This window comes from Sus scrofa, chromosome 6 (genome assembly GCF_054392235.1).
Source record: "Sus scrofa isolate SSC_HxYL_T2T_F1_AM1 chromosome 6, Sscrofa_HxYL_maternal_Yorkshire_Landrace_v2.0, whole genome shotgun sequence".
Lineage (NCBI taxonomy): Eukaryota > Metazoa > Chordata > Mammalia > Artiodactyla > Suidae > Sus > Sus scrofa.
In genome coordinates this window covers 112,694,601-112,714,510 of record NC_139388.1, presented here as the reverse complement: position 1 = coordinate 112,714,510, position 19,910 = coordinate 112,694,601, and the positions used below count along the sequence as shown (strand labels likewise).

The following is a 19,910-nucleotide window of genomic DNA, read 5'->3' as shown; positions in this document are numbered from 1 at the left end:
TTGAAAAAGAATGGATGTCTGTACATGGATGAGCGAATCACGTTGTACAGCAGAAATGATCACAACATCGTAAGTCAACTATACCTCAATAAAACTTTAAAAAATGAAGAAAAAAAAAGTTGGGGAGAACGCATCACACAGCAAGAGAGCCTGGCATGGTCCTCCTCTCGGTGGATCCAATCTGAGCAATCTGAGCCTCTCCCCTGAGCAGACACTTGCTCCAGGAAAACCAGTCTCTGCCCCGGCTGAGCTCCAGCCATGGGGGGAGTGGGGGCAGCTGACTGTCCAGGGGCCCCTCCTCCCCTGGTTCTGAGAGGCTGGGTCACTTGGTACAGGTCAGCCTTGTGCAGACAATGGTGGCCTTAGGGAGCTCGGCCCTGCCTCCTGGACTCTCTCAGGCTGCTGTGGGAGAGGAGATATGCAGACTTAAAGAGGGATCCCTGGTCAGCCTCAAGGGCGTGATGCACTTGACAGGAGCTGGAGAGAGGCGGGATGGGGAGGGCCCAGCACCATGGCCTACATGGAGGCATACGGTGGGCTATGCAGCGTGTTGCCCAAAAGGCTTTGCTCCTGAGGCATCACAGAGAATCTGCACAGGGAGCCTCTAGTGGAGGGATTGCACTGGCCTCGTTTCACAGAAGGGAAGGCAGGCACACAAGGTCCGTGACATCCCCGAGGTCCTGGGCTGGCGGGGGGCAGGCGTGAGGATTAGAGGGAGGCTGAGACCTCACATCCCTGGCTCTCAGATCCCATGGTAGTCTGTCCTCCCCATGCGAGTGATAGGGGACCCAAGTGAGCAGGGTCAGAGCTGGGGAGTCTGGCCACATTGGAGTGACAGAGCGGGAAGGCCCAAGAGTCCAGGAGGTGGGTTGGGCTGGGTTGGGGGGGTGATTTGAATACCTGGCTGTGAAATCACGATTGTGAGTGACTATGATGCTCCAGATGGGGTGCAAGTCCCTCTCCTGGGTGATGCCATCTACTTCCCATAACCCTGAACTTGTAGATGAGGCCTCCGAGACCCTGACAGGACGAGAAACCTCGCCACACTCCCCTGAGGTGATTCCCGGGTCATTTTCACGACCCTTCTGCCTCAGCCCCTCCCCTGTTATGGGTTGTCTCTGGGTGTTGCCCACCTCACACCCATCCCAGACCAGTAGGCGCTGAACAAACCAGAGGAGCCAAGGCCCCTGTAAGGCCCAGGGCAGTGGTGCCCCCAGCAGCTCCTGGGTCCTATGACCTGGGCAGCAAACTGCTGGGAAGGCCAAGTCCATCCTGGAGTGTGCACGAGGCTCCTGCTGTTCCATAGACATTTCAGAGACTGAGACATCCCAGGCTCTTCAGTGAAATGAGAGATTCTTGGCTCCTGCAGTGAGCTGATTTTTTGGTGGCCTGACCAGCAATGGCTTGCCCTTAGCAAACAAACACTGACATACACATCTTCATCGAGTTCCAACCAGGACCCGTGGGGGAGGAGTTTGAAGGAACCACGCCTCCCTTCACACCCAACTCCCCTCCCTTGGCCACTGAGAGTGAAACCCCATTTAAACAACTGCCTGAGCCAAAGGGAACATTTGAGTCTTTTCCTTCCAGCTCGCTGTGTGAAGAGGTCACACAGAGCTGGCGGAGGCAAGGCCTCTGTCCCTGTCACCATCACACTGTCCTTTTGAGAGCAGTGGAGTCCTTGAAAATCCAGGGACTTCATCCTGGCACCATGTCCCAGCCAGTGGATTTGAATGACAAAGAGAAGTTAAGGAGAGCTGTTTAGTGGCAAGCCTCCAAGTGGGAGAGACTCCCAGGTTATTTTGTTTGTTTGTTTGTTTGTTTGTTTTTTTTTTTTTTTAGGGCCTCACCTGCAGCATATGGAAGATCCCAGGATAGGGGTCTAATCAGAGCTGTAGCTTCGGGTCTGTACCACAGCCACAGCAACGCTGGATCCCAGCCACGTCTTCGACCTGCACCACAGTTCACAGCAATGCTGGATCCTTAACCCACTAAGTGAGACCAGGGATCAAACCTACATCCTCATGGATACTAGCTGGGTTCATTACTTCTGAACCACAATGGGAACTCCCTGTCCAGGCATTTTTTTTTTAACCATCCTAGCATTGATATCACTTCACTTATCTCCTCTTCATCACATACCCACTGAATGCTCACTGGGCACTAGTCGTGGCTGCAGGTATCTCAGACGTCTCCATTTTCTGCAGCAGAGCTAATCGGCCCTTGTAGAGAAGCCAGCTGTTTCGTTGTTGGAGGTGAGGCCCGGCTCTTCAAACAGGTGAGGCTGTGGGCAGAGTCAGTATACCACAGAGTGAAGCTGCAAGTTGTCCCCAAGGCAGAATCTCCCTTGTCCTGGCAGGAGCAGCTCTGGTGACTTTCTATGTGAGATGGTTAGCATAGGTGAGCGCCATCCTGGCCAGCTGCATCTTCATGGCTCTGCTGGCCCTGTGTTCGCAGACTTTCTGGAATATCCGCTTAGAAGTCTGCATGGCCCTTTACGCGGTGGGGGCCGTCCCTCTCACATTCTGCTTGGGGTTCCTTTGGCAGTAAGAGGACCATTCCAACTTCCATTATCAGCTTAGCTTCTTTTATACCGCTTTGCCTGGTTCTACCTTGTAGTTTGCTTTCCTGGAAGCCACTTTTAAGTTGGTGTTGACAATGTGTGACTCCAGATTTATAGTTTTGATGTTTCCTCCCTGGTTCAGCTCTCAGCCCTTGACCTGCCGTGACCCGGCCAGCCCTGTCCTTAACCAGATGGTCCCGACAGCCCCTCAGAGATAAACTCCCCTAGGATCCAGCCCCTGGATGCTCCCAAACCTCTCTCTTTGAAGGACTTCTTCCATCACTGGACAGTGAACACAATTAACACGTAATACAACTACCTGGGTCAAACCTGATTTGCTCCAGCCTACCCTTCCTCTGCTTTTGCAGATGGCAAGGGAAGCAGGGAGGCTTCAGGGTAGAAGTGTTACGGAGTGGGGGTAGGGGGTTGGATCATGAGATCTGGCCATTCAGCCCCAAACTGGACATGCCTGGGAAAGCCAAGGAATTCAGCAGCAGGGGTGCTGTTAGGGGAATGAAGGGGATACGCACCTCCAACCTCTCCTGTTCCCACATCAGCAAGGCAGGACTGGTGCTACCGAGTGGTTTGTGCAGGGTAAGGGGAGTGCAAAAAAGGCCTGCTGGGTGCATGACAAAAAGAATTGAAGAATTTTTTTTTTTTTCTTTTTAGGGCCACACCTGAGGCATATGGAAGATCCTAGGGCAGGGGTTGAATCGGAGCTGTAGTTGCTGGTCTACACCACAGCAACAGCAATGCCAGATCTGAGCCTCGTCTGTGAACTACACTGCAGCTCTCCGAAACACCGGATCCTTAACCCAGTGAGTAAGGCCAGGGATCGAACCAGTGTCCTCATGAATACTTGTCGGGTTCATTACTGCTGAGCCACAATGGGAACTCCCAAAACAGACTTTTAAATTAAGATAAATCTTTAAAAGAAAATAGACCCACAGCTTAAGTCCACCTCATAAATGCTAAACACCAAACTGCCTCAAATCGAAGAAACTTAGCCTCATTTTCAGACACAGGAAGGATACAGGATCCTGCCTTCCCCACATCTGGGCTGGTGGCCTGTGTCACCCATCCCATGTCCCCATAGCTTGGCAGGAGACTCAAGACAGATGGACAGTGGGGAGCTCTGCAGGAAATTTCTAGGTGCCAGCGGCCCTGCTTCTCAGGAAGGCTCGTCACCTGCCAGGCACTCACCAGGGAGCTGAGTGGGCTGGGAACCCAAGGGCTCATCAGGGAACTGCAGGCGAAAGGCAGCAGCAGAGGCCAAGCGCATTCTCCATTTGGGTGATGGAGATGCTTTGCACACTCTGTGCTTCCTTTCAAATTTGCCTCATAAACAGGTGCCTCCTACATTGTAATAATCTATGGAGCCAAAGAGATCAGGTACATCAAACCCTTCAACAGGATCACCGTGCAACTGAAGCCAGCTCCGGATAGTTCTCAGTAAAATATTTAGGACTCAACTCTGTTCTGTCTACGACTCTGCAGAAGGCAAGCATCTTGCTTGCTCGCCCCAGACACTCCTTGAATTCCTCCCACCTGTGACTGTCAGACTCTTTCAAGCCCTGTTAACTAAAGCTGGGTATGCTCCTTTCCCCCGTCACCTGTTCTTGGGGGTGACGGAGAAACTCTGAGTCTGTGTGTGAAATCCAGGAGGGGAGGGTGGCAGGCGAATCCGTAATGCAGGGCAACAGGTGACAGGTAACACTTCCGTGTCTACACATACACATACATGGCTATAGAAACACTAAAATATTTTAATTCTTTTTACAGGGCCACAGGTTTCTGTCAGTCTGGTGAACCCCAGCGGGCACCTCTCGCAGCTACAAGGTGACAGCATGGTAAGGTGCCTCCTTTTGGGTCATCCCAGCAAATCGGTACAAGTTATAATTAAAACTGCACGAACAGCCCTGGGGACGTGGCAATAAGAGTTGCTGCCTCTTTGATGGACTCAACCACAGCTCAAGACGCAGTTTGTCCCAGTTGTCAAAGCCTCAAAACAATAATCATGTGCCTTTCCCCTATTCTGGATTTTATAAAATGCTTTATATATATGTATATGTCTATATATAGCACAATAAATGTGCCCATGATGCACTCTAACATAGAGCACAGGAATGCACACCACGGAGCCCAACCCCAGCATCTCCACAAGGGGGGAAGTGTGCAGGTTCGATGTACACACAGGGCGAGACAGTGGAAAGGGACAGAGTGCCATATGCCACGCCGTTCCCCACAGTCCATCCGACAGTGAGAACTGTCTTCTTCGTCCCAATGGTGGCAAGAGCAGTAACAGAAACCGTGTCATTTTCTAAGGGCAGACGATGTCAATCTGGTACGGAGTGACTGTTACCCAGAGATGGTCTGGAATAATTGCTGAAGGTCAGCCTGGCTCCTGACCCCTGGCTGAGGTCAGTTCTGTAGTGGGTGGGGCTGGCCCTGGAGGTGGAGGGCTGATGCGGCATCTCAGACACACACACGCTCACCCTCGCTCATCCGCCCCCAGGGGGAAAGTGCACTTTCGACAGCGGATACAAAAATAGATTGGCACGCTCTTTTGATGCAGTGAAAGTATCTTTTAGAAGCTTTCCCCCAACGTCTGCACATTCTCTTCCTCGCTCTGCTCTCGGCCTTCACACTCCAAGGTGGAATGGGTCTGTAGAGAAGTCCCTGGACCATTCCTGCAAGGTCTGTGTGTGGCCTCGAGGAAGCCTGGGCGGTGCCAGCTAGGAAATCTTGCGAGTGGCGAGATGGGAGAGCCGTCTTCTGCGTGGGTCTCCCCTTCTTTGCTGAGCAGTGAACAGTTCAGGGCGCAGCAAGGCTGGCCAGACTGAAGGCTCCCTGAAAAGTTTCCAGTCTTGCTTCTACACAAAAACAGGTCGAGAGGAAAAACATTTGCTGTGTTGAGTTCTACTCCTGCATTTCCAGTAGTCAGTGCTGCCCCACTGAGCTCAGAGGACGTCGTCCCTGGCCCCCCCGGGAGGCCTGGGCTAGGAGCTCTGGACCAGGCGTCTGTAATGGGGCATGACTTCGTGCTCTGGCAGATGGAGGGCAAATTCCAAGGCCACCAACACTGGGAATTCAAAGGCAATCAGTTCTCGTCTATTCAGCCGGAACTTCTCTTCCAGTTTCTGCAACGGAATGAAAACCAAAACCATTTTAGCTCTGAAATAGAAATCCTAGGTCTTCTCCACAGGTAACCTCTGTACCCATCAGTCAGTGAGTGTTTACAGAGAAACCTGTTTCGGGCTAGACAGTGGAGGAATAAAGGGAGGGACCTGTTGTTTCTTGCTCCCAGTTCTGGTGGAGAGGGAATCACAATCACACCTGCCTGAGGACTGACAGTCTGCCAGAAGCCTGAGGGACATCCTGCGACTTCATTTAATCTCTCAATAATCTTACAAGGTCAGTGTAACATTTCTCTCCATTTTACAGATGAGAAGGCAGGGTCAAGAGGTTAAGTAATTTGTCCAAAGTGACATGGGCAGTGAACTGCAATGCTGAGATTCAGACAGCAGAGACTCAAAATCTTCTTATTTGAGCTTAGATGTAAGACTAGTAACATAGCAGATCATCCACAACAAAAATAACCACGTGGTAAGTTCAGGGTTGGACGAGCTGGTTATATGTAGTTTGGGTCTTTCATCTTATGCTCGAGAACCAAGTGCTGGTGAGGTTGCCTCCCTTTCAGAGGATCACACAGCTTGTGTGTATCTGACTGGCTGAGCCCACACCCCAGGGGTGGGTTCCTGCACTGCTTCTTGGTCCCTGCCAGCTGCAGGGGCTGCCAGAGCAGGAATGGAGAAAAATTGGGGTAAGGGTGGGTAGGGAAGGCCTCACTTTTGCTAGAATACATTCGGCTCTGGCTTAAACTCAGCTTTTGTTTAATTAAAAAGAAAAATCTTGGGAGTTCCCATTGTGGCTCAGCGGTAACGAACCTGACTAGTATCCATGATGATGCGGGTTTGATCCCTGGCCCCACTCAGTGGGTTAAGCATCTGGCGTTGCTGTGCGCTGTGGTGTAGGTCATAGACACAGCTTGGATCCTGCATTGCTGTGGCTGTGGCGGAGGCCAGCAGCTGCAGCTCTGATTCAACACCTAGCCTGGGAACTTCCCTATGCCACAGGTGCAGCCGTAAAAGACAAAAAAAAAAAAAAAAAAAAAAAAGCGAGAGAGACATCTTGGTGCTCCCACTGTGGTTCAGTGGGTTAAGAACCCAACATGGTGTCCATGGGGATATGGGTCTGATCCCTGGCCTCACGAAGTGGGTTAAGGATCTGGCATTACCATGAGCTGTGGTGTAGGTTGCAGATGCGGCTCAGATCCTGTGTTGCTGTGGCTGTGGCTCCCGTCTGACCCCTAGCCTGGGAATGTCCATATGCTGCAGGTGCAGCTATTAAAAAAATAAAAAAATTTTAAAAAGACAGCTGCACAGCTAGACACATGGGCCATTGTATTAATCATGTCTTTTATTTTCTGTATTTTGATGCTTTGACACCTTGGGACCTGGCTGACCCTGCAGCTTCCCCACAAGGCCCCCGTGGTGTGGTGGGGCCCCTTTTACGGACTGTCACCCCAAAGTTCCTATGTTGACATCCCATCCCTGAGATGTGGAGTCTGATGTCCCCTTCAGAAGGGCTGGCCTCAGCCCTTTGCTGGTACCAGGACTCAGAACTTCTCCCGGGGCAGAGTTACCAGCAGGCTCTCCTCTGCAGCCACTGGGACCCAGCCCACTTACGTCAATTAAATGCTTGACTTCATGTTTTTTGAGGTCGCTTCCGATTTTGGCTGCTAAGAGCACGCACGCCCCGGCACAAAGCTTCCGGTTCTGTTTGTTTAGCTTTCCCTTGAGGGCGAGCTTCTCAAAGTAGACAAAGGCCATGGCCACCGTGGGCTCCTCGAAGCCACAGTCCTCCTGGGCAAGCTTCCTCATCTCTCGCTTCAGGCTAGAGAGAGATGGGAAGGAGGGAAGAGTCTGGTTAGAAGCTGGACTTTCAGGGGACCCCCCCTCAAAAAAAGATGGCCTGTCTTGAGAGCATCTTCTCTGTCTCATTCCCAGAAGGGCGACATGGAATGGGATTCAAGCCCTAAGAGTGACAGAGTTACATTTCACGTGGCCACAGACTTCCGTCGCTGGGGCTTAGGACCCTTCTCTGTTGGTCAAGCCGCATAGACCATGTGGCCCCAGGACCAGGGGGAACCCGAGTGGATGCCTGAGGGTCTGGAAACTAGGAGTGGGCTCATCCACAGTGACAGAGGGAAATGAGGGTCATTCTGGAGAAACAGCTCCTGAGGTAAATTAGGCACTTGGTACCCGGTCCCAATGTGGTCGCTAACTATGGCAGAAGAGGGGACAGGTTAAGAGTACAGCGATGGCCTTCTTAGGAAAGCTGCCAGCCAACAAAATGCGAAGACAGTCTTCCCTCACCTCTTTGGCTAGGAACTTGCCGGAACCAAATCAGGACTGGGATACCCACGTGTGAAGGCTGGCACATATTCCAACACCATGTCTGCATATAGCCTAACCCCCACTCTCTCTCTCTCTCCACACACACACACACACACACACCCTAAAATCTTGCTGACTTTGCTTTGGCTGTTTGCTGACAGATAGGGCTTGGCTGTCACCTCTAGGTGGACGACTGTGGGTAAAGAGTCACCTCAAACTCTAGGATGCGAACTCTTCATTTTTGCCTGCCTTTGAGAAAGCAGGAACTATCCTATCCTAACCTGAGTTCTCCCTAACATAAATCTTACTAAACTGGGAGCCACAGATTGTATGCAAAGATTCCTGCATAAGGAACTGTCCCTGCCTAGATCCTTCTCAGTTCCTGTCAAAGGCTCTACCACTGTCCAGCCTCTGCAGCTCTCTCGCCTCCAGGCACCAGTCAGCCAGCATCAAACGAGCCTCTTATTGCTGAATGTGGCCACGTTTCACTTGCCCAGAACAAAAGGAAGATGCATTGTACAAAGCATGGGCTTAGTGCAGAATGGGAGGGGCCTGCGGCAAAGCTCACATACCTCCCCTCCTCACGTACCTCCTTATTTTGCTGAGTGTTAACTTAATGTGAGGAAACTTCTCCTTGAAAGTCTCGTTCATGTCTTTCTTGAGATCCGAGGGCTTCACATAGTCAATGACTGTGGTCTGTAACAGATTGGGTGACAGGTTACTCCTTAAACTACAGGTCACGGGTGATCATTGTGTGCAAGGAACAGCGGACCTTCACATGCAAACACTCCCAGCAATGGGGAACCCAGACAGGAGCCACCTCCAGGGCTCTGCTAGATGCAGGAGCCTGGCTGGGCAGGGCCTCTGGAGGGGGATGGAAACCCCGGCCATCCACAGGACCCCGTGACAGTCAGAAACTCCAGCCTCCAGGAGTCAGTGCCTGCTGGGGGGGCGGGGGGTCCTCTTTCAAGGCCTGCATGCCAGTCGGTTCTTCACACAGTGTGATCTGGACTCGTACAGGTCCGGGTACAATCCTCACTGGACCACCACTAGTTGTGTCTGGCTGTGGGAGGTACGGTGTATTTAATGACCCCAACCTGTTCACATTTATCCGAAGAAAACAGCAACGGCGCCGACCTCATACGGCTATTTCAAGAACTACATGAGAAATCTCTGTGCAATGCTCGGTATACACCAACTTCGTGACAAATGTTAGCTCTTAGCTTTTAAATTTATTTTCTTAAGTGAGGAAAAATACATGACAAAAATTTACCATTTTAACTGTTTCAAAGTGTGCAGTTCAGTGTTATTAAGTGTATTCATCCTGTTGTACAACCATCACCACCACCCACCTCCAGACACAGGTGTCATCTTGCACAAGTGAAGCTCGGTCCCTATGAAACACCGACTCCCCATTCCCTCCCCTCAGCTCCTCCTGGAAACCACCATTCAACTTTCTGTCTCTACAGTCACACAGAATTTGTCCTTCTGTGTCTGGCTTACTTCATCGAGCATCATATCCTCAAGGTTTATCCAGATTGTATCATGTATCAGAATCCCCACTCTTCCTAAGCTTGGATAATACTCCAATGCAGGTATATCATGTTAGCTATTATCATTATTGTTTTTCTTCATTTCTGGCTGTCCCGCAGGTATGAAGTTCCCGGGCCAGGGATCAGATCTGAGCTGAAGTCACGATCTGAGCTGCAGCTGTGGCAATGCCGTATCCTTAACCCACTGTTCTGGGCTGGGGATTGAACTCTTGTCCCAACGCTCCCAAGATGCCGATGATCTCATTGCACCACGGTGGGAACTCCTAACATTAGCCATTATTAACAGTCCTTTGAACCTCGAGGTTTCCCCTCTTCGTCTTCCCCTTCCTAATTCCATCCATTGTTAAAGACTGGCTCCTTGTAGCCTTCTCTGCTTACCTCAATCTCTCTTGCTTCTCTGCACCTTACACTGTTAACTCTGAATTAAACAGTCTGGCTGGATCTCACTAGGTTAATCTTTTTTTGGCCATGTCTATGGCACATGGAAGTTCCCAGGCCAGGGATCGAACCCTTGCCACAGCAGGGACGACACCAAATCCTTAACTTGCTGAGCCACTAGGGAATTCCCTCACCAGGTTAATCTTATCCCACCTACACAGGAGTGTCCAAGGGCTGTGACAACATGTAATGCCTGTCCTGGCTGGTTACAGGTGATAACCTTTGTCAGGAAAAGCCAGAGAAAGAAGAAAGCACAAATGATAAGGCTGATTCCTGTGGATGTCGCTGCCAGCCTTTTCTCAGGAGAGTGCCCAGCCTTTTCCAGAAGTCGTGTCCACGATTTCCTCCACGGCTATAACAAAAGTTGGTGGCTTTCAGAGTTCCCGTCATGGCTCAGTGGTTAACGAACCCAACTAGTATCCATGAGGTTTCGGGTTTGATCCCTGGCCTCGCTCAGCAGGTTAAGGATCCGGCATTGCCGTGAGCTTTGGTGTAGGCCAACAGCTGTAGCTCTGATTCAACCCCTAGCCTGGGAACTTCCATATGCCGCAGGTGTGGCCCTAAAAAGATAAAAGAAAGAAAAAAAAAAGTTGGTGGCTTTCTGTAACATCCAGAGGATGCTGGGTTGGACACAGTTTCAGAACAGGCACAGGGTATGCCTCTGGGTCACTTTATAACCAAGAGCAGGCAAACAGCCTGCATGTCCAAATTCACTCTGATCTCAGCGGCACCTTCGTGGCTTCTCTGGTGAATAAGGGCAAACCACAGCTGTATTAACTCACACAATTCCATCAAGCTTGTTCAGAGTTTTCCCAAATTCTGGACAGAAGTGGACTCGGTAGGTGCACTGCCACGACTTCTTCCTCAGACGTGTGGTTTTTCTGGTCTAACCAGGAAGGCTCTCCCTCAGCTGGCCCAGGAAACGTTCACCCTGGTAGCTGCCACGTGTACACGCGACACGCTGGGGAGGGGCAGGGAAGTGGTCACAAAGCCGTGCAACTGCCGTGTGTGGACATGTGCAGTGCGGCTCTGCTGGGCAGTGAAGGGGGTGCACACATTTTACTGCCAAGGTCAGAAGAGTGGACGCCTTCCCTGGGGCAGCCCTCTAAGACATGCCTGTCATCTCAAACGTCTCCTCTGGGTGGAAGAGGATGTAAGATTTTTCATTTAGGAAAGAGGCAGCAGAACGGGGGACCACTTCTAACACGTTTACCTCAAGCTGGCCTATTGGCCAATCAGCCAATTCGTCTATTTCCTACGCACCCAGCCCCCCACCCTCTTTCCCACCCCTCCCCACATCCTGACCTCCCAGACACGGCCCCTCCTGCTCTTCCTCTGCAGATGAGAGTCCCAAGGTCTGCAGCAATGTCAGATAGTTCAAAGAAAGAGGCGCCAGCTTTTGTTGGGGGTCACATCCCTACCTGCCGTGAACACAGCAGTGCTGCTTTTCTGTCTTAAATGTAGATTCATGCAATACTTCTCTCTCTCTGTTCTTTTTCAGGGCTGCACCACGGCATATGGAGGTTCCCAGGCTAGGGGTTGAATTGGAGCTGCAGCTGCCAGCCTATGCCACAGCAACACGGGGTCTGAGCCGCATCTGCGAGCTTATGCTGCAGCTCATGGCAACTCCAGATCGTTAACCCACTGTGCAAGGCCCTGGCCTGAACCCTCATCCTCATGGATACTAGTTGAGTTCTTAACCTGCTGAGCCACAATGGGAACTCTGCAACACTTTTCTTGAAAGGAGGCTCCCATTGCCAAAAGAGGAGTTTGCAAGTGCCTTCCAGCATCTGACCTTACAGATGAGGAAACAGAGGGTCAGAGAGGTGATGGGGCTTGCACCCACTGAGGCAGGGAGCACTGCTTTCCAGGTCTTAATCAGACTGAAAGAGCAGCACTTAGCAGCAGCAGGGAGCAGCTCCAGGCAGCTGGCAGGTAGAAAGGGCTGCCATGGTGGCTGGCGGCTCCACCTCCAGTGAGTCAGGAGAAAGCAGCTTAACCTCTCTGAGTTTCGCCTTCCTCTTCTATGTATGAGATAAGAATACCTGATGGGCTTCTTCATGGGTTTATCTCAAAGATCAAACACAGAGAACATCATGCGCCTAAAGGACCCTGGCGAATCTTACAGAGAACACAACAGGGGAGAAGGCAGCAAACTGGGCTGGGCTCCAGTCCCACTGAGTCAGTGTTTGAGGGCGGGGCCCGCTCTCGGCCCCGAGATGTTGCCCAGGTGACTTTTCTGTGAATCGGATCCTCCTTGCCTGGCTTGCAATGCCACTTCTGCAGGATCATCTTCCCTCAACCCCAGTGACTCTCCTCCATTACACACTATGGCCTGGACATCCAACCCCTTCACGGATGCCTTCCTGTACTTCCCGACTCCTTTGCAGCTAGGATTCCAAATACGATTCCAGTTCCTTCCGTCCGATGCACTGGTGTCAGAGAGCAGAGCTGAAGCAGAGGCTGCATTTCTATTGTTTCTGCTGCCAAGAGTCTTGGCAGGAGTCCTAGAATCCTGGCTTCCACTGTCAGGTGTAGAGCACAGCAGGGCAGCAGGGATCTAATGCCCACAGCAGGAGCAGGTGCTGGAGGTGGCTGCACTCTTAGACCCAGAGCTGACAGCTGGTATGGATTCCCCTGGCGACCTGGTTCTGCAGTATGGTTTGGGGATAATTCCTGAAATCCCAACTTCGGCTGTTTTGTCAGCTTCCCAGGTGGTTCTATAAGCTGTTTAGTACCCTGTAATAAATCCCTTTCTTTGGAAACTAGCTTGAGTGGAAGCTGTGCTTTGTAATTGAACCGTAACTGATGTATACATGGTTTTCATTGATGGCACTTACCACTATTGTGACAGAACCCCACTGGCAGGACTTGGGATGAGGACAGAGCTCTACTTCCCCTAAAGGTACCCATGTCATCAGTTCACTGCAGCACTGGGGGTCTTCCCACACCACTGCTTGACCAGTCCTAGCTTTCAAAGGACCCCGTGAGCATCAACAACACAGCTCAGCTTGCAGCCCTGGAGGTGGGACAAGAAGGGCTCAGCCCACTTCTGAGCCCAGACCTTGCAGAAGATGCTCTTATTTTTATAAGCAGCCTCATCCTAGCTCTGCAAACAACCTATGCACAGGTCACATTCCGAGGTACTGGGGGCTAGACTTGTGCCATTCTTTTTGGGGACACAATTCCACCCACAGTAGTGGTGCCTGCTCCTGCTGGTGCCAGTGTGTAGCCTCTGATCCCGGCTCTTCCTCCCAGGATGATGCCCCAACTGCGAGGCCCCCACTCTGTCCCAGGCAGTAGGTGCTGGCCCTCGCCTTGGTCTGAGGGGGCCCTTTCGTTCTGCCCTCGCTCCTTCACCTGGCTGCACATGCGGCATATGGAAGTTCCTGGGCCAGGGGTAGAATGGGAGCTGCAGCTGCCGGCCTGTGCCACAGCCAAGCAACACCGGATCTGAGCTGCATCCGCGGCTTGTAGGAACGCTGGATCCTTAACCTACTAAGCAAGGTCAGGAATTGAACCCACATTCTCACAGAGATAACGCCAGGTCCTTAACCCACTGAGCCACAACAGGAACTCCAAGCTTTCTCTCAGTCTTGCTCTTATCTCTGCTTCTCTGAGCTGCAGCTCAGCGTGGGAAGATCCAGACTCTGGAGCCAGACCCCTGTGTTTAAACCCCAGCTCTGCTACTCGGTATCTGGACAGTACTGCATGCGGCTCAGGCTCTCTGGGCCTCAATTTATTTACCTGGCTTCTCTGTCGTGTGCTTTACGTGGGCAACCATAGGGCACCAGATGTGTGGGGCTCTTCAGGGCACACGATCCAAGTGGCTGGGGGGGGGGGCCTTCAAAGTGATGATCTCCTCCCAGGCCTTGCTCGGCAGGGCCTTGCACATATGCTACACTGAAGGCCACTGTTTCACCCCAGCCAGCACGGGCCAGGTGCCACAAACAGGAAGAATCACCCCTCAGGCAACTTCCAGGGGGATGACAGTCCCCGTTGTCCTCAGCGCTGGTTCCCTCTAGGACACACTTTCTGGAACATAGTGGCCATGACTTCCTGTGTGGTCCTATATGTCTGGAGGGAGCCTTACGACATCCTTTAGAGGCTGGACCTCCCCACGTTCCCTCCCCACCGGCCGAGACAGTGGTTGTCTTCCCAGGGATCGGGGTGAGCTGAGGAGGCAGTGCCAGAGGCTGAGCTGCAGGAATGGGTTCAGTGGGCCCCCAGCCACTCACTCGTTCTAACTTGAGAGAAGAAGTAAAAGGGGGGGCACGCTTTGTTCCAGTTCCCTGTCAGTCTGATTGCATGGTTTATAAAGACTCGTAACAGGACTTCCCGTCGTGGCTCAGCGGTAATGAGCCCGACTAGTATCCATGAGGATATGGGTTTGATCCCTGGGCTCACTTGGTGGGTTAAGGATCTGGTGTTGCCGTGAGCTGTGGTGTACGTCGCAGATGTGGCTCAGATCCTGCGTTGCTGTGGCTGTGGTGTAGGCTGGTGGCTACAGCTCTAATTCGATCCCTAGTCTGGGAGCCTCCATATGCTGCAGGTGCGGCTCTCAAAAAACACAAAGGAAAAAAAAAAGACTCACAAGTCACAACACCAGGGTTCTGCCAGTGCACTCACATCCCTACGAATAGATGTGCTCATAAATGGGCTGTGGTCCCCTTCTGGTCTGGGACAGACCAAGTGACCCCTGCGTTCAGTGCCACCAAATTCCAGGCCATGGGATTTTCCAGAGGCAGGACACTGTGTGGGTGACAGCTGGGCCAGGCTGTGCGAGGGGCAGGCAGCTCCATTCTCGGCACTTGTATTTTGCCAAAGGGGTGAGAGATGGTGTAAATGCACCTTCTTGCAGCTGCCTGGCTGCAGGGAAGCTGTGTGTGCGCAGCTGCAGAGAGGGGAAGAGGGAGGTCAGCTGGGAGGAGGAGACCATAAAACACGCAGAAGGTCTAAGGAGATGCAAGTCAGAAAGGAGCCCTGCCCAGCCTGCCCTTCCAGAGATGGAGGTAGAATTAGGAAGGCCCAGTGAGGAGGCTGATGCCCTGCATCCCTTCTGAGACAACGGGAAGCGATGCTAAGACCAGCACCTAGTTCTCCAACTGGAAGAGTCTACCGCACCTATGGCGGAGACACTGAGACACCTCTGGCTTTTTACAAAAACTAATAAAGGCTCGACTCATCACAAGAGAAGGGAGGGAGCCCCCACGGAACAGAACTTGGGCCCATTTCTGGCCCATGGCACCAGAATGCCCTAAAGTGAAGGCCCCTCAGGTGGGGCTGGGTGCAACAGAGGTGGGTGGCGGCAAGCAAGGGGGAAAGGGAGTCAGCAGGTGTGGATGGGGAGTCGCCTATGCCCCAGTGACAATGCTTGATAAGAATAAGGGGCTCCGACTAACAGGTTGCTGGTCTGACTCCTACAGAAATAACTGAGATGGTGCTTCCACATGGGGGCTGGTAAGGCTCCCTTTCCTTCCACCCCCAAATCTCCCTGGGACTTCTCAGAGCAGCTCCGAATACATGTTAGCATAGACTCATATCCTGGGTCAGGGGAGCCCCCTGGGGACAGAACACTCCACAGGAGCTGGGCTCTTGTCACAGGGCTACATGGAAGCAGCAGGGAGCCCCTCCAAGGCTTGTGTTCCTGGCCTGTGACACAGAGGAGGGGTACAAGAGTGACACCTGCCACTCCTCCAGCACCAAGAGCCACCACACAAGAGGGGCTCCCTGGCTTCCACTGCACCTGTCCCATGCCCCTCAGGGCTCTGAGCCCAGCTGGGCACCGGCAAGCAGACGCGCTATCTTGCTAAGGTAAGCGGAGCCTTGATGAAATCAATCTAACCACACACCACTGGCCATTTTGACTGTCCTATGCTTACTCTTTCTCCCTAAGAAAACAGTAAATCACAAGACAGGTACGGGCAGACGGCCTGCGTGGCCTGAGGCTGGGTTTGTTGCTCTAGTTTCTATCCCTCGGATTTCAAACACAGACTCCTGCATCTAACCTCCTCCCTTGCACTCAGGCCGGCAGCTCTTGCAGGTTCTCTCACCGAAAGGAAATGCTTTGCAGATGGAAGAGATGCACGTGGGATCTGTTGCTTTGCTTTGGGATGACACCACTCGGGGGCTGACCAGGTGTGCAGAGCACGTTCCAAGTTTCAGCGACGGGGTCAGATGTTTACCAGGTACTACAGAAACTTCTGGAACAGGGGTCTACCCACCCGAGATGACACTGGTGGGAGGTGGCCCCGAGGTCACACATACCCAGATGGCATTTGGACGCATTTTTAAACACATGCTTCTTAAAGGGTGGTCTCAGAGTGCAAGCTGATGAACTGTGCGTGCAGCGTCAGGGTGAAAAAAATCACAAAGCCATCACTGAAGCTCTGAGACAAATACACAGCAAGGAAGCAGATGCGGCAACATCTTGGGTCACATGTGAAGCACGGTTTCATTTTATATTATTTTCATAGGATTAAAAAAAAAAGTTAAAAACCTTCCACAATAGTAAGGCATGTAACCACATGGATGAACCTTGAAAACGTTATACTAAGAGGCCAGGCACAAAAGACCACATGGTGTGTGATTCCATCTTTGTGAAATGTCCACAACAGGTACGTCTACAGAGACGGAAAGTATGTCAGTGGCTTCCTAGGAGGTGGTTAAGACCACGGAGCCTCATGCTGGGATGACGAAAATGCCTTAAAATTGAGTGGTGACAGGAGTTCCCGTCATGGTGCAGTGGTTAACGAATCCGACTAGGAACCATGAGGTTGCGGGTTTGGTCCCTGCCCTTGCTCAGTGGGTTAATGATCCGGCGTTGCCGTGAGCTGTGGTGTAGGTTGCAGACGCGGCTCGGATCTGGTGTTTCCGTGGCTCTGGTGCAGGCCAGTGGCTATAGCTCCGATTGGACCCCTAACCTGGGAACTCCATATGCCGTGAGAGCGGCCCAAGAAAATGGCAAAAAGACAAAATAAAAAATAAAAAAATAAAAAAAATAAAAATCTGAGGAATTTCTATAATGTTTAAAAAAAAAATTGAGTGGTGACGGTTGTACAATTTGGCGAGTATACTAAGAAACCACTGAATTGTACATTTGAAGAGGTGACTTGTACTTGTGAATTATATCCCATAAAACCGTGATCAGACACTTTCCAACACACCAACACAAAACAGAAAACAAAACCTACCATGACGCAATCAGGCATTTCACTGTAGCATTTACACCAAAAGCTAGCAGGCCTCAAAGAGTCACTGCTCCCCCAGCAGAGGATACTCTGAGCTAGAGAAGTTCCAGGCCCCGTTCAAATCTTCAGAGAGGCCCAGCAATGGTGTTTTTGTAATGCTGCATTGCTGTTTTAAAGGAGGACTCTCAAATTGAATAAGCTTCATGCACCTAGAAACCTGCAGGCCTGGAAAGAGCCTTGCAAGGGAGGGTCTCCTGGGGCTCAAGCTGCTTTAGCTTCTCAATCAATCCACCTGCAGACGAGTAATTAAGTGCCTACATCATCCAGACAGTTTTCAATTAAAAAAAAAAAAAAAAGAGAGAGAGAGAGAGAATCCAGGCTCCAATCACACAGTAGCCTGGATTAATCTTCATTTTATTGTCTTCTATTTCCTTCTGCTCAGCATCTCACACTGTAATGAAAAACTAAGTTCTAAGATATATTCCCCCAACACTGGAGAGATGCTGAGATGGAAGAAGGTTTTTTTTGTTCTTGTTTTCTTTTTTACCACACCTGCAGCTTGCAGAAGTTCCCAGGCCTGTGACTGATCTCACGCCACAGCTATAACCAGAGCCACAGTCGTGACAACACCAGATCCTTAACCCACTGAGCCACCAGGGAACTGCAGAAGGGGCTTTTCTCTAAGTACTTAGACGGTACCATTAAGAAAATTAGAGACCAGGCATTTTATCATGGACATCACGCCAAGGGATGTCCTCTTGAGACTCAGGCACCTATAGATAGCGTAAAGGTTGTGAGTCGGCTTTCTTTCTAATGTCGAAACAGTACCAGAGGGATTTCTTCCTGAGACAAGGAAAAGGATCCAGAAATCCATTCAAAGAATGTTAATTTTGTTGCCATCCCCTCCATCCGATCGTTCACTTACCTTCTTCTCTTAATTGCTTTTCACACCCATAAGGGGAGGGAGAAACACCACTAACTTCAGCTGCCAGGTTCTGATGATAAATAACTACGCTCTAGTGAAAATTTAATTACAAGCCAGGAGGCGCACAGAGCAGGCAGCACCAGTTCTGACGGAGGCCTTCCGCCCGCCAAACACTGAGAAACCATCATTAAGCTCAGGCCCGACAAGAACCTGCTTGTACCCCGGAGGCTCGACATACTTTTATGTTCTGTGGTCACCGTCTAGAAACATTATGGGGACAGTGGCAATTTGATTTCCATAGCTGCCCCAGGGTTTTTTTTTTTTTTTTTTTTTTTTTTTGGAGGGAAGGTTCAAAACCTCTCCTTTGCCCTTTCTCAGAGGCTAATAACTGGGAGTGACTTGCTTGGATCAAAGTTTCAAAGTTAAAAAATACAACTAACTTGGAACACCGGGCCGGGTCTCCAAGGGGTGCCACTTAAACCTTGCAAATAACAGGCTTCTTTCTGAGCCTTGGGGGACATGTTCACCTCTGGCACTCTCCCACTTTAAGGCCCATCCCAGTGGTGGCCATGAGTGGCCTTTGTTATCATTTACCGAGAACAAAGGTGAACGAAAATATACCTTCAACTACACCCTGGATGGTTAACATCACCTCCGCTATGGCCCAGAAAGTCCACTGATAGGTATTTACCCAAGAAAAATGTAAACATACATCCACAAAAAGATGTGTATGTGAATGTTCACAGCAGCAATAATCACGATATCCCTCCACTGGAAACAACACAAGTGTCCATCAATAGGAGATGGGCAAACGATGGTATGTCCATACAACGGAAAGCTACTCGGCAATGTAAAAAAACCACGGACGCACGCAACATGAGTGAATCTCACAGATAGGAAGTTGTGTGAAAGAAGACGAATTTTTTTTTTTTTTTGGCTTTTCAGGGCTGCACCTTGGCACATGGATGTTCCCAGGCTAGGGGATGAATCAGAGCTGTAGCTGCCGGCCTATACCACAGCCACAGCAATGTGGGATCCAGGCTGCATCTGCAACCTATACCACAACTCACGGCAACGCCGGATCCTTAACCCACTCAGGGAGAGCAGGGATGGAACCTGCATCCTTGTGGATACTAATCGGGTTTGTAATCCTCTGAGCCACATGGGGAACTCCTGAAGACAGATTTTTAAAAAAGCACATAGTATATGGTTCCATTTTTTTTTTTTTTCATCTTTTTGCCGTTTCTTGGGCCACTCCCGCGGCATATGGAGGTTCCCAGGCTAGCGGTCCAATTGGAGCCGTAGCCACCGGCCTAAGCCAGAGCCACAGCAACGCGGGATCCGAGCCGCGTCTGCAACATACACCACAGCTCATGGCAATGCCAGATCCTTAACCCACTGAGCAAGGGCAGGGATCGAACCCGCAACCTCATGGTTCCTAGTCGGATTCATTAACCACTGAGCCACGACAGGAACTCCCTATGGTTCCATTTTTATGAAGTTTCAGAGGCAAAACCAATCTTGGGTGACAAGTCAGAACAGCAGTTGACTTTGCTGCGAGTGGGTGGGAGGCAGAACAGGATGGACAGGAGAGAACTTTCTAAGGGCACAGAAAGTGCACTACACGTTGATCAGAATGGAGAATACGAAATGCATGGAACTGTATACTTAAAATGGATACATGTAACTAAATATAAATTATATCAACATAAAAAGAGGGAAAAAATGGCTGCTGCAGGATTTGACAAGATAAAAAGACGAAGCTCATCACTGGTAAAGTTG

General features: G+C 50.9%; 2 protein-coding genes across 7 annotated transcripts in view; one reads left to right on the top strand and one right to left on the bottom strand.

Annotated features, from left to right (window-relative positions):
- TMEM241 (transmembrane protein 241) overlaps positions 1-4,675 on the top strand; it is a 102,259-nt gene extending 97,584 nt beyond the window's left edge. For all 3 annotated transcript variants that reach the window (XR_014807764.1, XR_002345438.2, XR_014807769.1), the window contains one exon: positions 4,346-4,675. The gene's annotated coding sequence lies outside the window, so the exon portion shown is untranslated. The remainder of the gene's footprint in view (positions 1-4,345) is intronic.
- CABLES1 (Cdk5 and Abl enzyme substrate 1) overlaps positions 4,310-19,910 on the bottom strand; it is a 111,984-nt gene continuing 96,383 nt past the window's right edge. For all 4 annotated transcript variants that reach the window (XM_084964377.1, XM_084964378.1, XM_021097743.2 and 1 more), the window contains 3 exons: positions 8,612-8,718; positions 7,312-7,519; positions 4,310-5,703 (listed from right to left, as the gene is read on the bottom strand). In XM_084964377.1, coding sequence (XP_084820503.1) covers positions 5,563-5,703; positions 7,312-7,519; positions 8,612-8,718 — 456 coding nt within the window. In that variant the 3' untranslated portion in view covers positions 4,310-5,562. The remainder of the gene's footprint in view (positions 5,704-7,311; positions 7,520-8,611; positions 8,719-19,910) is intronic.